The sequence below is a fragment of the Geospiza fortis genome, unplaced genomic scaffold, assembly GCF_000277835.1.
Source record: "Geospiza fortis unplaced genomic scaffold, GeoFor_1.0 scaffold327, whole genome shotgun sequence".
Lineage (NCBI taxonomy): Eukaryota > Metazoa > Chordata > Aves > Passeriformes > Thraupidae > Geospiza > Geospiza fortis.
The window spans coordinates 2,378,054-2,393,379 of record NW_005054410.1 but is presented as its reverse complement, the minus strand read 5'-3'; the positions used below and the strand labels follow the sequence as shown (position 1 = coordinate 2,393,379).

General features: G+C 38.2%; 1 protein-coding gene across 1 annotated transcript in view; it reads right to left on the bottom strand.

The window, feature by feature from the left end:
* OTOG (otogelin) overlaps window positions 1-15,326 on the bottom strand; it is a 94,047-nt gene that overhangs the window by 10,828 nt on the left and 67,893 nt on the right. Inside the window, exons 35-48 of the mRNA XM_014309185.2 lie at window positions 13,496-15,090; window positions 12,687-12,855; window positions 11,729-11,865; window positions 10,429-10,518; window positions 9,853-10,036; window positions 7,066-7,286; window positions 6,085-6,223; window positions 5,033-5,227; window positions 3,956-4,168; window positions 3,104-3,208; window positions 2,651-2,761; window positions 1,385-1,486; window positions 837-935; window positions 449-489 (exon numbers count right to left, since the gene is read on the bottom strand). Coding sequence (XP_014164660.2) covers window positions 449-489; window positions 837-935; window positions 1,385-1,486; window positions 2,651-2,761; window positions 3,104-3,208; window positions 3,956-4,168; window positions 5,033-5,227; window positions 6,085-6,223; window positions 7,066-7,286; window positions 9,853-10,036; window positions 10,429-10,518; window positions 11,729-11,865; window positions 12,687-12,855; window positions 13,496-15,090 — 3,401 coding nt within the window. The remainder of the gene's footprint in view (window positions 1-448; window positions 490-836; window positions 936-1,384; window positions 1,487-2,650; window positions 2,762-3,103; window positions 3,209-3,955; window positions 4,169-5,032; window positions 5,228-6,084; window positions 6,224-7,065; window positions 7,287-9,852; window positions 10,037-10,428; window positions 10,519-11,728; window positions 11,866-12,686; window positions 12,856-13,495; window positions 15,091-15,326) is intronic.

Below are 15,326 nucleotides of genomic sequence, written 5' to 3'. Positions count from 1 at the left end.
AAACAACTTTCCTGCAGAATTTGGGTAGCAATATCTCTTGAAGGTTCTGCTTAGTCAGCAGCCTGAGCGCATGATGTATGTTAACATATTCACCATAACAAATAATATTAACTGTGATGCTTGAAAGCATTCAGTTCAACCCTTTAAACCCAAAATTTTATCCTGACTTATCAATTCTGTGTGCATGAAAGCAGTCCTACTCTACTAATATACTGGGGCAGAATATGATAATAAAAAGCTCTGGAAATATCAGGGCTGTAGAGTACTGCGAGGTGTTTAGACTTAGGTGGCTTCTTAAAACTGTATATATCTTACTCTAAAGAATTTTTTTTAAAAAGAGGTGATGCTGTGTCATTTCATATTTCATGGATAAAACTATTATTCAGATACTGATAAACAGATTTATTAAGAAATTATTAAAAGAATGGTGATAAGATAAATTTCATACCAGTTTGCACTGAGGTTTGGGGATTGTTTCACATGCACATTCTGAAACAAAATACATCAGAAATAGTAGGTTAGCAATTTATATGCCATTTGCTTACAACAGAGCAATAGAGAGAATAAAAATTCCAGATATAAAAGTCAGCAAACCCAATACAGTAACTCTTACAACACTTTCAAGATTGTAAATAACCCTATTTGGACAGACAAATTCTACAGGATGCAAGAAAAGCAAAACAGGCAGATTAGGAAGTTCTGCAGCATGAAGTGACTTTTCTGTATCATTTGTTTGTGAGCAGCTCACAATGGTGTAGCTGGCTGAAACCAAGTGGCCAAAGCTGCTGTCACCTCTCATTGTCTAAGGCAGCTTTAGTGAAAATCAGTGATTTTACCACATGTCCGGAAGGGGCAGCACTTCTCCGGGCTCCACACCTCCACCAGGGACATGCCCAGCATGCACCTGAATTCAGGACAACGATGGATTTCACAGACTGAAATCAAAGGAAAGGAAGAACAATAAACACAACGTTGTCACTTTTAGATGAGTGGAAATTCTAATCAAGATATAGTGAATTACTTACAATAAATACATCTGGATAACATCTTTCACTGATAAAAGTATGGAGTACAAAATACTCTAGACAAGTATTTAAATAATTTTAAATATCCAGAATATGAGGTCTGAAACCACTCACTTGTAGTTTGAGGCCTCAAATTCTGGAAATTTAAAATTATTAAAATCTGGATATTTCATGATACAGATATCAGAAGATGCTTTACATACTTGAAGTTTTAAAAGTAAAGATTATTAGTTCAGGACTACAGATGATAGCTTGCTTATGCTTGTATCTCTAACCCACCACTTTGACACTGAACATCCACACCACAAAATTTCCCATGCTCTCTGTTATTTAAAATTTCAAAATCAGGTCAAACTTACTGCACTGGTATGTAGGGCAACACCTGCCAGTAGTGTTGCCATCCACAATGAGAACTTCTCCTTCTTGACATTTGGGAATTTGATCCGAGCAAGCCCCGCACGCTGGAGAAAACAATTATTTAAATCTAAAACATTGGAAGAAATCCTAGAAGACTTGCTATAAGCTTGTCCCAGACTCATATTAAAGAGAGCAGAGGTGCTCTGCATTCACTGCTTATAGACCCTATACAAAAGGCTAATTTTCTGTGCAGCTTGCCCCTCTTTCCTTTGTTCCCTGCTATGAAGAATTAATACATTTTTTGTGAGCAAACAGGATTTTCCCTCCTTCCCCTATAATGAAAAATTTTGCTAGGTCTTCTCTCCTGCTGTTGCTTTTTTCAGGGACCTTTGATCCTCAGTAAAATGCATCCCCCATGATCCCAGTGTTATCCTCCCACTTGAACACATATGACAACCACAACAGGAACTTTTCAATATGTACACTGCAAAGACTCATTTTATAAAAGAAGAGTCAAAAGGAGACTCTGCAGACAGTGAGAGGAGCCAAATGCTGCCCATTGTTAACATATGATCAAACAATCTGATTACTATAAATAACAGAATTGCAATTCACATTTCCAATTAGCACTCAAATATTCACACGTGGAAGGTGCTTTCCTTCCCAGATATCTGTTTGAAAATAAAATAAACTCAACAGCACCTCATTATCAGATTATTATCAAACAGAAAGCAACTGCATGGTAAGATTGGAGCTCATATAGTAATGGCAAAAGTGCAATTTTATTATTGAATTAAGTCATGAAAGGCTAAACCCCAAAAGAATAAAAAAATAATAATAAATATACATAATACTCTAATATGGGATATTTGTCATCAGTTAAGATGGGCCATAGCTGAGACAGCGGGATACAGGGAATAAAAGCCTATACAACTTCAGTCTTCCTTCAGATGAAATATCTGTGTATCTAGTATCTCAAAAGCTCTGAATTCCTTCATCCACCAAAACTCCTTTACTTGTCCAATGAATACTACTCAGTCGCACAAAGCCATTCTGTGACTCTTGAATGCTTGTTGGCACTTTCAGAAAATTAATTAATTTTAGGTTGTTGGCATATTTTAGAAAATTAATGCAAATTTTTAACCACTTTCAGGCCTTACTATGTTGGAAGACCTAAAATACAAGGAGTCTTAATTGGCAAGATACTAATAGACATAATTGCATATGCAAAACCACATTCATAATCTCAACCAGTCGGACTACTGTACCACACATATAGGAAAGGCAGCAGGTATTCTCCACCCGAGCAGCAATTAGTGTTTGATCATCTTGACAGCTTGGCATCTGTTCCAATGGTTCACATTTTTCTGGATCACATTCTGAAAAAAGGGCAACAGATATATTCCCTCAGATGAAGCTCAGCATTCCTCCTGTGTTATGCTATATCCCAAGGAAAGGCAGTGTGGAGTACAGAGGTACTACAAGCTGCTTTAGAAAAGTTTTTGCCTGGTATGCCAAGATCTTGCCTGATCATTTAACACAAGATTGCATCTGCTCAAACTGAGGCACAGACCAACCCTGAGCTATAGACGAAAGTGAATTTTGTAAATGGCCATTCTAACAATGTTACCTACACTACCCTCATCCTTCTGAGTCCATCTATTTAGTTTACTGAATGTCTTTTACAGAGTGCACTTCTTTACCTTTTAAAAGAAACCTACCACAAACGTAGCTGGGACAACAGGATTCTTCATTGTAGTAGGTGACCAATTTCTCCAAGCTGCTACACTCAGGGATTAGGAGTTCACAGAGACTCTGATTACAAACTATCACATAAAGTGAAAAAAAAAGAAAATAAGCACCTTCTAAACTATGCATTCATTGGTTGAGTAGAGCAGTGGCAAGCAGTATTTGCAGTTAGATACCCCGAAACTCCAAACTATAGGCATGTGAAAAACACAGTAGAGCAACAAAAAATTCCCATGAGACAGGATTCAGAAGAGTTCATCATTTGAGCACTCTCCATGGAGGCAACTTTAAACTAGAGCTGAGTCCTTGTGAGAATTAAAAAACCAAGCCTCCTCTGGAAAACTCACTGCAACACCATACCAGGTGCTCAAAACATGAAAATTGCTTGCAGTTTCTTTTTGAAACTTTCTAAGCTAAGCAATAATTAAGTGGGGAAAAAAGCTTCTCTATCATTTTTTACTGCTCATTTTATAAATTAGGTAAAAAATTAATCTGATTTATTTTTCCTCAGAATTATCCTGATCATTTGTTTGTATTTGGATATTAAAAATAAAACAGTAATCTCTAAATTCAATGGAAACACAATTCATATTCAAATAAACACAGTGCTATTTCAGCCCTCCTATCCTCTACCTCTACCCCAAAACCTACTGGATATTGAGCCAAACAGCTTCAACAACTTTCTACATAAATTTCTGTAAATTCAAACCAAAGCAATTTCCATTTTCTTAGAAAGTAGCACGTGTAACAGGAGAGCAAACCTCAGAGAAGGGACATCTGCCTATTCCAGTGGGCAGTATTCACAACCATGAAGGAACACTTACTACAGATCTTCTGAGGACAGCATGTCTGATCATCAGGAACAAGCAAGGCCACTTCTGCAAATCGCTGACACTCCAAACTGTGGATCTCTGAGCAGTTGTGCTCCATGGGGATTATGGTTTCACTGTCGACACATTTTTGCATACAGCATCCGCTCAAAGAAGTTCTCCAGATCTCACCCACAGCATGAGGGGCTCCTGAGCTGTCTGTACAAGCTAGATCAGGACAACAGAAAACAGAGTTTTTAGAATTCCTTTTAATTTCCAATTTTGATCACCATTTTTTCCATAGCGGATGTGGATCTATGTAGCATAAAAATTCCAGAGTTTTAAAGGCTTGATTATGTCCATCACTCCACAAAAAACTGAATGAGGAGACAGTCTGTCACTGAGCTTATACAGAAAGCAAGACACTCAACACCTTCCAGAAGGTCCAAACCTCCCATTTGTTTTGTGCCTCCATGGCAAGGTCCGTCACCTAAAATCCTAATCGAATCCTTAATTTTTAAAGTAATGATCTGAAAAGAAGTTACTTTTGTATTTCACAAATGTCAAAACTATTATTAATTTACAGTGCTTTAGCAATCTGATTTATCATAAACCAAATCTTTAAGGTTCACATAGTTAGGGAGAAGAATTGGTCCATTATTTGGTGTGGTGAGGCAAAATTGCAATGAAAATAAACATGCATGCTGGCAGGACACGCACGTTATTATTCAAAATGTGTAATTAACTGCTGCTGCATGTCAATTTGAATGGGTATCAAAAGGTTGGACCCTTGGCAAAGGGCTTGGGTGAAAAGGAGGCCAAGACTAACATGCTTACAATAATTGAATATATAAACTAAGGTAAAGACATTGAAGAGCATCCTCCAGAGAGAATGTGAGCAAAATTGTGCATCACAAGGACAACCCCTGCTTGCTCACCTGCACATTTAATGTTTACTGGATATCTAGAATTCTCAAATGAATAACATATTCACAACTCACACAACACCAAACCAGAACTCAACTTATCAATAATGAAGTGTCTGACCACCAACTTGCAGATAATAAAGAAGAAAATCACATCCAAATATACCACATTTTTCTTCAGGAATACAGACAGCGGTATGAGTCCGGTGAAGGAGGGTCCCTCCAGCACAGACACAGCCTTCTGTCAGCACTGAGCAGGAGTCTGAGCCCAGAGGAGCCACCTCTTTACTCTCACAACTCTCTGGAACCTCACAGGCAGCTATGCAAGGCTGGTAGGAGAAGTTTTCAGAGCAGGGGAAGGCTGGGAAGGAAATAAATAAATTGGACATTGTTCAAGTTGTAATCCCATGAGGCAACACTAAGAGAACACATTATTGTCTTCTTGTCAACTTCCTGTGCTCGCCAATTGAGTTGGATCCACCAGCCTGAAGCACCAACACAAACCAGTTACCTACATAACAAATTAAAACATAAGCAATCTGCAAGCACTTCTGTTCTTGTAATAACATTTTCATCAAGCTTCAGTTTGCATTTTGGCAGCAGAGCTACAAACCATGCAACAGTGTTGACACAAAATAATTCAAACTTCAAAAACATTTTCAAATACTACATAGAGTGCTCTGAAGGAGTAATCTAAATAACTTGCCAAAGAAAAGGCATCACTCTGGTATAAAAATAAGTATAATGTGTACCTTCAAGATGGATAGAATACATATTTACAGCTATATTTTGTAAGAGCTCCTTTTAACAGTTATTGCTAATAACATCCATACAAACTGAAGAATTTTTTTAAAAATTGGCTCAAAACCACAGACCTCCTTATGTTATCACTGAAGGGGGCTTTTCCTAGGTGATCATGGACAGCATAAGGAGATACTGTGATGCAGCTACAGATCCCATTTGGCCTTACATTTTAGTGTTGCCGTGGGAGAATTCTGCTGCCAGGATGCACTAAGATCTCAGGTTTTATCCTTTACGCTCCATCTAATCTCAAAGATGTTTCATTTCCCTAATCCCATCTCCAAAAGCACAGCTTTCTGCAGCAGCATCAAAGTACATGAAGACTCAAGAAGCACTGGTATTCTCAACTTATAATAACTCTTAAATTAGGCAGATTTTGTCTAAAAACAGAGGTGGGCACACATGCAGAATACTCACGGCAGTAATCAGAGCTCCTCCACTCTATGCAAATATTGAATTTGTTGCACATTGCCACGTAGGCAGCTAGTGAAACGCATGGATTTTGAATGTACTCAGTGTCTCGAGCCCACATATCACAGAATTGCTCAGGTGGAATCTAACAAAGGAAAAAGGAAACATTGATGGCACCTTCATAGAGGCTATGCTAGGTAGGAAAGCCTGACCTTTAAAAATATCCACTACAAAGAAGGCAAGATTTCTTGGTTCATGGTAAGCCTTCATTAGTGTACAAAGATAACCCACTAGTATTTAACACTGACATGATTATACTCCTTAATTTCATCTCTTGTAAGTGCCAAGGTAAGAAGTAATACAGTTTTTCTAGTAGAAGGCACTATTACTTTGTCCCTTCTTACGTGTACATTTTTACCTATTTTTGGTCTCCTCTTCATCAAAATTAGCTGTATATAAAAGGTCAAATGGTGATGTACTCATATGTCCACAAATAATTTATTTGCACACCAGGAGTCTGTTATTTGCTTTAGGCTTGATTTCAAGGGTCGGTTCTGCCCTCTCACATCTCCAAGATGGAACTCTGTCTCTAGAGCCTTTGAGAATGCAGGTTCTCAGATTACCTATTGCAATTTTGGACTTGTTAAATTACTGAAGGCTTAAGGATTAATTAAATCCTAAAACTACTTTATGTTTTTCTACATCTTATTCATACAGTTGAATTATCTGTGACTGGTTTATGAATTATGTGGTATGTCAAAACTAACAGAGGTGAAATTCTGAAAATTGTTTATTGCAACTCTCCTACCAAGCTGCCATACTCTTCAATTACTTTTACCTTGCAACTGTAAGCACACACAAAAATATACATCTCATTCAACAGATATGGTTACATGTAGCCTTACATTAGTGAAATTACCAAGTATATAAAACTTATATCTGAACTGCAGCTCTCTGAAAATGTAAGCTTTGAAATAGTTAACATACATAAGGGTGACAGCTGCTGAAGGTCTGGTTCAACACCATTCTTAAGCACTCTGAGCAGTCCATGACTGAGCAATTAGTTTCCTGATGCCTGTCTTCTCCAACATACTTTAACGTGTCTGGCACTTGCCAGCTGTCTATAAAAGTCGAGGGTGAACTGCTTTGGCTTAAAACTGTCCTGTTGGGAAGCATCAAGTCATTTTCCAAGCTTCTATCACAAAACCCTACGAATTACCAGAAGGGAAAAAAAAAAGCAGGTTAACACATGTGAAATATGTTTGAAGAGGTATATTCAAGGAAGTAAACATCTTTTCAAAATCTTATACAACACGACAGTATCACAACCTACAGCAGATTTAAAAAGTCTTCATTAGGATCAAAACACACAGAATTCAGAAATATGAAGGAAAGCAAAAGTAAAGATGCATCTCTGAATGGAAATCTACTGCATATCAAACAGCTGTTTAGAGAGCCCAGCTAAGAAACTAGAAGTTTGCTCCTAAGCTGCACAAATACTAAACAAAAATGCATTTTAAAAAAGGTTGCAAAGCACCTCCACATATAGCAACAACTTAAAACTATCAGAAAAGGGAACAACCATAAAATGTTGCTTATGTGATGCTTATGTGATACCAGAAGGCAGCATCACATTTTTCTTTCTGTTTTAACTAAAATAGTAAGAAACTTTGAAACACTTTGGAGCAAAAGGAGCAACTCAACATGGATGGTGACTGTGGTCAGCAAAGTAGTCTCCTCAGAATATCCTTTAAAAACCAGCAGATAGAAAAAAGCAGAATGATGGATCAGACCCCATTCTGTCTTAATCAGTTTCTGAGACTTTTGTGTCAGACTTCTAGAGTGTTTTCTTCTATTGTCTCCACAAGAACGATCCTAATTCTTTATCTGTTCAAAACAGTATTTGTAGATTCCACCCCTTTCTAAAGAACTGGTCTGTTTTACCATTTTTAGCAATTCTTGATGACAATCAGTGATACAGCAACAGGCATTCAGAGAGTAAAACAGCTTTCCAAACTGTGTCAGACTGAACCTTTTGAGTCTATATTTGCAACACAGGAAATACATGATGATTCTGAAAGACTTCAAAAGATTGCTGTCATGTTAGGGGGCAGCTTTTCTCACTTCTTACACATTGACAAGGAGACTTAAAACAGCAAAACTAAAACTCCACATTTTTCTTGGCAGGATCAAGTTGCAACTAGAACTGACATGCTTTAAATCTTTTTCAGCAGTTTTGCTATAGAAATATCCATGTTCCCCTCCCACATCCCTCATCTCCCATCCCAGCTCTTCAACAGCTGCCACATCTGCCCAATCCTTGCACTGTAAAAGACAGTGATGCTTCTGGATCCTTCCAAAGGATGCTCGTGCTACAAACCTGTAATGGTCTTCTCAGTTTTTAGCATTTCCATGAAGCTGAGAAATCAAGACTTGCCAATACAGCAGTTCAGCTAAAAGATGAAAGTATGCTCCTGAGAAAGCATGCTGCTAGTATTTGCACTAACACAGAAAGCACAGAAAGGAGCTTAGGCTGGACTAATTCACTCTGAAAAGATGCAGTACAGCAAGCTCATTTGAGGCAGGGTCTGTAAGTGGCACCAGGCAGCACTGTGCAGGCAGACTTATGCAGAGAATATTCCAGTCAGAGGTCAACACCAGAAACATAGAGCACATCCCCTGAAGTTGTACTTGCAACACCATCCACAGAAATGTGTTGTCATCCAGTCAAAATGCCTCGTAAACCAGGAACATCATGTTCCCAATCCTCCCTACACAGTAAACAAACAGGTAAAGGCAAAAGAGATTCTCTGGATAACTTGAATCAGGCTTATTATAAATATCCACTGTCTTTGTAGTCTTTTTTCTGTTTTATCTAATTACAATACTAATTAGCCAAACACAGTGAGAACAATACTGAAAACAGAAGTTAGGGCAAATAAGAGATAATCAAATTTTAAAATAGCATAAATTCAAACTCTCTTTGTGAGAAGCACATTTCTGTCAGCAGGACTGGAAACTGGACTGAGCTATTCCTGGTATTTGATACTGAGCTACAGGCATTTGCCCTTTCTGAAACTGGAAAGATATCCACTGTAATTATATGATCTCCTTAATCCTGATTTCCAGCTTCAATTTACAGCATAAATTTACAGAAGCAGCTACCAAAGTGGGGATTGATATCAGCAAATACATACCTGCAAAAGCTGTAACACCACCAGCTTATTAAAGGCTGTACATTTTAGAAAAAAATAAAGCAGGGGAACACAGACCTAACAGTGCAGACCTAACAGTGCAGTGCACATAACAGACCTAACACAGTGCAACATTATCGAGAAATTCCCGCTAAAGTATTTTCTCCAACAGTTAAACTAATATTAGTTCCCTGAAGTTTACATTTCCTGGGAATTCTGACCTTTAGAAACTGAAAATAGCATGTACCACTTCTATCAGATGGCTATCAAACCCTAAATCAGTAAATGACCATATTTGAAATCATGGACTTAGATCTGTCTTATTTGGGTTTGGCAACTGCAATCATCGAACAAAAGCAACACTGTGGGCAAAGAGTGATGAGAGGAATAAACACAAATATAATTTCAACAATAAACAAAATTAGTAATAGGTTAATTCTAACAGTATCTTAAAATTTGCAGTGATCTGCAATAGATTTTTGGGACAGACCCTACAATAAATAATCTATATAATTAGGAAAATGCGTCTCACTAGCAAAGCATCTGAAATTCTTTGTTTCTTGCACTATTCTATACTTACCACATAGCCCCAAAGCTTTTGGTTCTCTGGTATTATTCAGCTCAATAATCATCACACCTGTGCTGTGAAACCACTGAATTCTGATTTTTGTTGGGGTCTCAACTGCATACTTGAAGCCTGAATCTTCAACTTTGTATCCATATTTTCTAACAGTAGGCCAAGCAGATCTTGAATTTACTGTTATCTAAACAACACACAGAGGAGAGGTTAATGGTCTGGAAGAAGAACTGAGGCCAGATTTTTGACAGGATTTAGGAATCTAAATCCTATGTAATTTCAGAAGTAGTCAGGCTTTCCTCCATAAAGGTAATACAGGTACCAAAGGTACAATTTATGTATTGTTACACAATAACAATTTATGTGCCTTACTCTGAGTCTTACCTCGTTAACTGCCCTTGGATCACAGTTTGGCTCTTTGAATTTACCAGGAGAAATTTACTTAATTATAAAATTGGAACAATGAATCATACAACCTATGGCGTTCTACTCTACTCCTCAGTATCCCATGTGAGGAGACAGCTGACTGCAGAAATAAGGTGTTACCTAAAGGAAGATAAAACCCCTCAAAATACTTACTTTTCTGCTTAAACGATTGATAATAATTTGATTTGATACATAAGTTAGGTTCAACATTGCCAGGCACAAAGAAGTAGAATTTGAATTACTCTGTGGAGAAAACAAAAATACATCACTCACAGCCATGATGTGCAAAATGTGAATACATTGGTGGCTTACTAGTTTTAGGTACGAGGGCATTAAGGATTTTGGGAGATTATGTTATTAAGAGAGAAAACCATTGGTGATTATAGTTACAAGACATGATTACAGAATTTCTCTGGATAAATAAACAAAACACTATGATGTCATTGTTTCCAGCAATTGTGCTATATCATTCAATCTTGGAATTAAAACAGAAATCCAGGTTTTCAGGGAAAAAAAATATGGTGGACTAGCTGCTTGAACAAAAAAAATCCCACAAACTACATATCTGAAGGTCTGCAAGGATGAGATTGGGAATGATGAATCTGTATGATATGTACAGCACAGAAGCAATGGATGAGGAACAAATCCATACTTTCCTGAGCTGTATATAAGGGTGAATAAAACAGAACATATTGAATACAAGAGGAAAACAAATCTGAACATCACAAACACATAGTCTTCATATCATTCATACTGAGCTTCTGAAATTAACTTCCATTAGGTGAAACCTGGAGCCAAACTTTGCAATGGACATTTATGTAGACATCAAATGACCTAGCCTTCACAGGAGAGACTGGAGTTAAGGGGAGTTTTGAAAAGGCTCACAAGAAATGAACTTTTCATGACAAAAGCCAACCCACACTGCCCCATCAGACAGGGTCCCCATTAGGCTTTCTCTCACTCCGTGTCAGAAACTTGGAATGAACAGGGTGATCCCATTCAGTCTGGCATTCCTACAGTCTTTTATGGCTCTGAAGATGGGTGTTTCCAGCCTGTATCTGTCTATATGAACACAGATAAAAATCCTGCACTGAAAGAGATTGGTGGTACACTGGTACAATTGTGGTGGTATTGGTAATAAGACAGCACTCACAGAAGTGGCTAATGATGTAAATCCACTTAATCTTTCATCACCTTGTCCATATTACACATACCACAGGGTAACATGGACCCACCTCTCATCTTCCAGCTGTTTCACAAGGAACTATGCATATACAGTCAGGTGTTAGAGTGTTACACAATTGACAGGTATTGTGAAATGCAAGCACAATTCATAGATATTGCACAGAAGTGAATAATAACCACAATATAAAGTATTATTATGCTCTTGCCTTTCAGATACATCTTATTAGCAGTACCAAACACCTTTTGTTAGCTGATAAATGTTAGTTACCATTCTACAGTCAAGGACATGGATGGTTATAGTTTCATCTGGAGTTTGACTAACAATGTAGGATGCTTCTTTGAATAAAGCCAAATGATTTCCATCATAGGTTACAATGCTCAGATCAGAGAAAATGGTGCAACGACCTAAGGGGAAAAAAAAAAGTAAATGTATTTTCTAACTTACTTTAGAATTCCAGTAAATCTTACAACATATGAAGATAAACAAATAAATTTCATAAGATGAACTAGCTTACTAAAAGGTTGATATATGCAGTACATTTTTGATACTGGTGCATCTTTGTAAATGGACAGCAGAATCAAATTCTGAGTATTTTCAGAGGGGCAACCTGCAGACCTCTGCAATCAGCTATTTCCTTACAGTTCTTGCCAACAAAGGCTGGCAATTTTTAGAAACCCCAAACTAAAAAAAAAAAAAATCATCAGTGACAGCAGATCATGCCAGATCCATAGATCCCCTATAGTCTTATTCCTAAGCTTCATTTTTCCAGAGTCTTATTTCAGTGGGCTTGGAATCCTATTCCAAGTGATTTCAAACTCTAAAGCCTAAGCAGAAGTTCAATTGCTAACAGAGTCCCCAGACCACTAACAGAAGTAGTTAACGGTCTAGGAAATCTTTTCCTCCTGAAGTAGTTAAAAAATGAGCAAAAAAAAATCTGTATTGATTAGGTGTCCCCTGATTAGAGAGATGACAAGATATGTCTAAGTCAGACCTAAACATATCCACTGCACATACATAATGCTGAGTATGCTAAAAGAACATTTTTATTTTATTCCCCTGGATGAAAAATTACAATTATAAATTTCCTTCACCAACAAGTAACCCAAAAAATGTGTGTCTTTTACTTCTATGCTACGGTATAGAAGCGTGAGTTCTTACCCTTCTTACACATGCATTGAATTATTACCTGAAAGCACTTCAAAAGTACTGCAGAATTAAAACTTACATGCACATTCCCACTTTGGGCAGCATTTGTCACCATTTGTTTGAGTAGCAAATCCTAAAACTCCACAGCTGGGTTGAGTAGCATTGTATGGGCAGTTCTGTGACTTATTAACCTGGATCAGCTGTCCATCCACACAAATGTGTTTTATGCACTCACTCTCTGTGATTGGCTAAGGCAGATTCAATAAAAGACAGAGGTTACCATTCATACCAAGTTAGTATCACAATACTGTATAAGTTTTGTAGGAAAATGAATTCGCATTCTTCAGGCACCGAATACTTCTGGATCCCCATGATGCTGATGAAGCTACAAGCAAAGAGCACCTTTGAAAACCTGACCATTTTGAGGATAGATTAACATTGTTGACCTATAGTAAACATGAGAACAGCACTTCTGAATTTTTAACTTTACAATGAAAAAAGTTGAGAAGCTAAAATATGGAAGGAAACAAGCAGGTATGGTAACAGGGGTATCTGGAAAGATGTGCTTTAAAGAGGGCAACGACACAAAACAGTGACACTGGACATTATGAGACATCTTTTTTTGTCAAAAACCCCATTCTTGTAACAGTCACACTCAGAAAACTGAGGCCTGAAACCCAGTGTAGTATAACATTTAGAAAAAAATGTTATGCATAATGAAGTTATCCAAGGTTTCGGATACAATGGATAACAATCAGTCTCCCTTGTTTGATACAGATACTTTAAATCCTAAAGATCAAGGCATGGCTCACAATTTTATATTTTAATCAGTGTGTAGAACTAAGACATGTTCCAAAAGCAGGCAGATGATTATTTATATCTACTCACTGTACAAGTTTGAAGAGTTGCTGTTTCTTGAGGCAACATAAAAGGTGATGTTGCAGCTCCTGCCATGGCTTCAGCTATTGTCAGTCCATCAGAAAACGTTGTAGTCAAGCCATGAAGTGGTTTGGTGGATGAAGTAAATGAGGAAACTGATGAAGCTGCTGTGTCATTTGGATGTTCAGGTATCATTAGCAGTGAACTCACAGATGGTGTCTGCATCTCAGATGTTACTTGAAATTTTGAAGTTTGAGTAGTACTGACTAATGATGGAGCTATAGAAGAAAACACTTTTGATTCAGCAGGTGAATGTACAGTGGACAGAACTGAAGTTGTGTTTGTGAAATGCAGAGGGTAAAATGTCTGAGGTGTAACAGTAGCACCCTGAGTAAGGACAGACTGGAATCCTGTTGTTAATTCTGACTCTTCAGACTTCACTGTGTCGAGGGGCAAGGCTCCTTTTGCTTCTGAAGTAACAGAAGGAGAGCTGGAGATGGGCTCTGTGACTGCTGCTGCTGTGTCTGAGGCTGCTGATGCAGTACTGAGGCTTTGCACAGCACTGCTTATCACCGGAGAGGCTGAAGCTGAGGAATGGGCCTCAGTGGACAAGGCTGTCCTTGGTAGGGTCATGGAACTGGAGGTGGTGGCTGAAGGTGTGACCTGCTTAGGCAACACCACAGCTTCCTCTGTACCACTTTCCCTTGATGTGAAGTGCAAGGCAACAGGAACTTCTGTTGTTCCTGGTGACAAAACCATTGAAGAGGTTGCTTCAGAATCCAAGGAAGGTGATGCTTCAAGTGTTTGTCTTGAATCGGGGGATTTAGTAAATGTGGCTTCATGTGTGAATTTTAGATCTGTAGCTGTCTTTTGCGTGGAAAATGAAGGAATTGGTTCTTTTTTAATTGCTGTTGAAGAAGGGGAAGTGGCAAGCAGTTCTGGTGAGAAAGGGGGAAATTTGGTGTCAAAAATCAAGTCAGCTGTTGTTCTGTCTGGGACTGTAGGCTGCAAAACAGAAGTTCTTGATACAAGTGGCTGTGTGACTGCATCAGTTAAATGCAAATATTTTTGAGTTGGTAAAATAACTTTAGTAGGACCTACTGAGGTAGGTAACACACTTGAATGAGTGCCTTCAGGCAGCAGGGTCTTTAAGGAAGTCAGTTCTACTGTAGCTTCAGTTGTGCTAAAGACAGGTTGTGGCTGACCAGGGGATTTTGTTAGAGATTCTGCAGGATACTGGTGAACTCGGCTCGTCAATGAAGGTTCAGATGTCTGATGGCCAAGTTCTATAACCTTCTGAGTAGCATAAGGTGGTATAACAGTGGTCCTTGTGGTCTGTAGCACAGCTCCTGAAGATGTCTGCAAGGAGAAGGGGCCTGCTGAAGATGGAGGCAGGGATGGCTGAGCTGCAGCTGCTGGAATTTTCACTGCTTCTGTCACACTTTGGACTGCAGGTTTTAATGCTATAGAAACCATTTTAGTTTCTACTAAATATTTTGGTGTGGTTGTTACTTCTGGTAGCAGTTGTGTTAAAGGTGAAGAAACTAATTTATCTCCTAGGTACTGAGAGGTGGAGAAAGTGTGAGATGGCTTTGTTACTGGAAGTGTGACAGAAGGGGACAGAGAGGATTTTTCTTTGCCTGTCATTATTGTTTTGGTTGTTATGAGCCGACTGCTGATTTCAGAGGTTGGGGAGAATGTGGCATCAGTGATATTCACTAGTGATTTTTCATCTGGTACTGTTGTTATTGAACTTGCTTGTTCTAATATAGAAGATAAAATAGATAAAGTTGGGACTGGAGAGGTCTTTTCTGTTAACACAGATTTTTGTGAAGTTGTT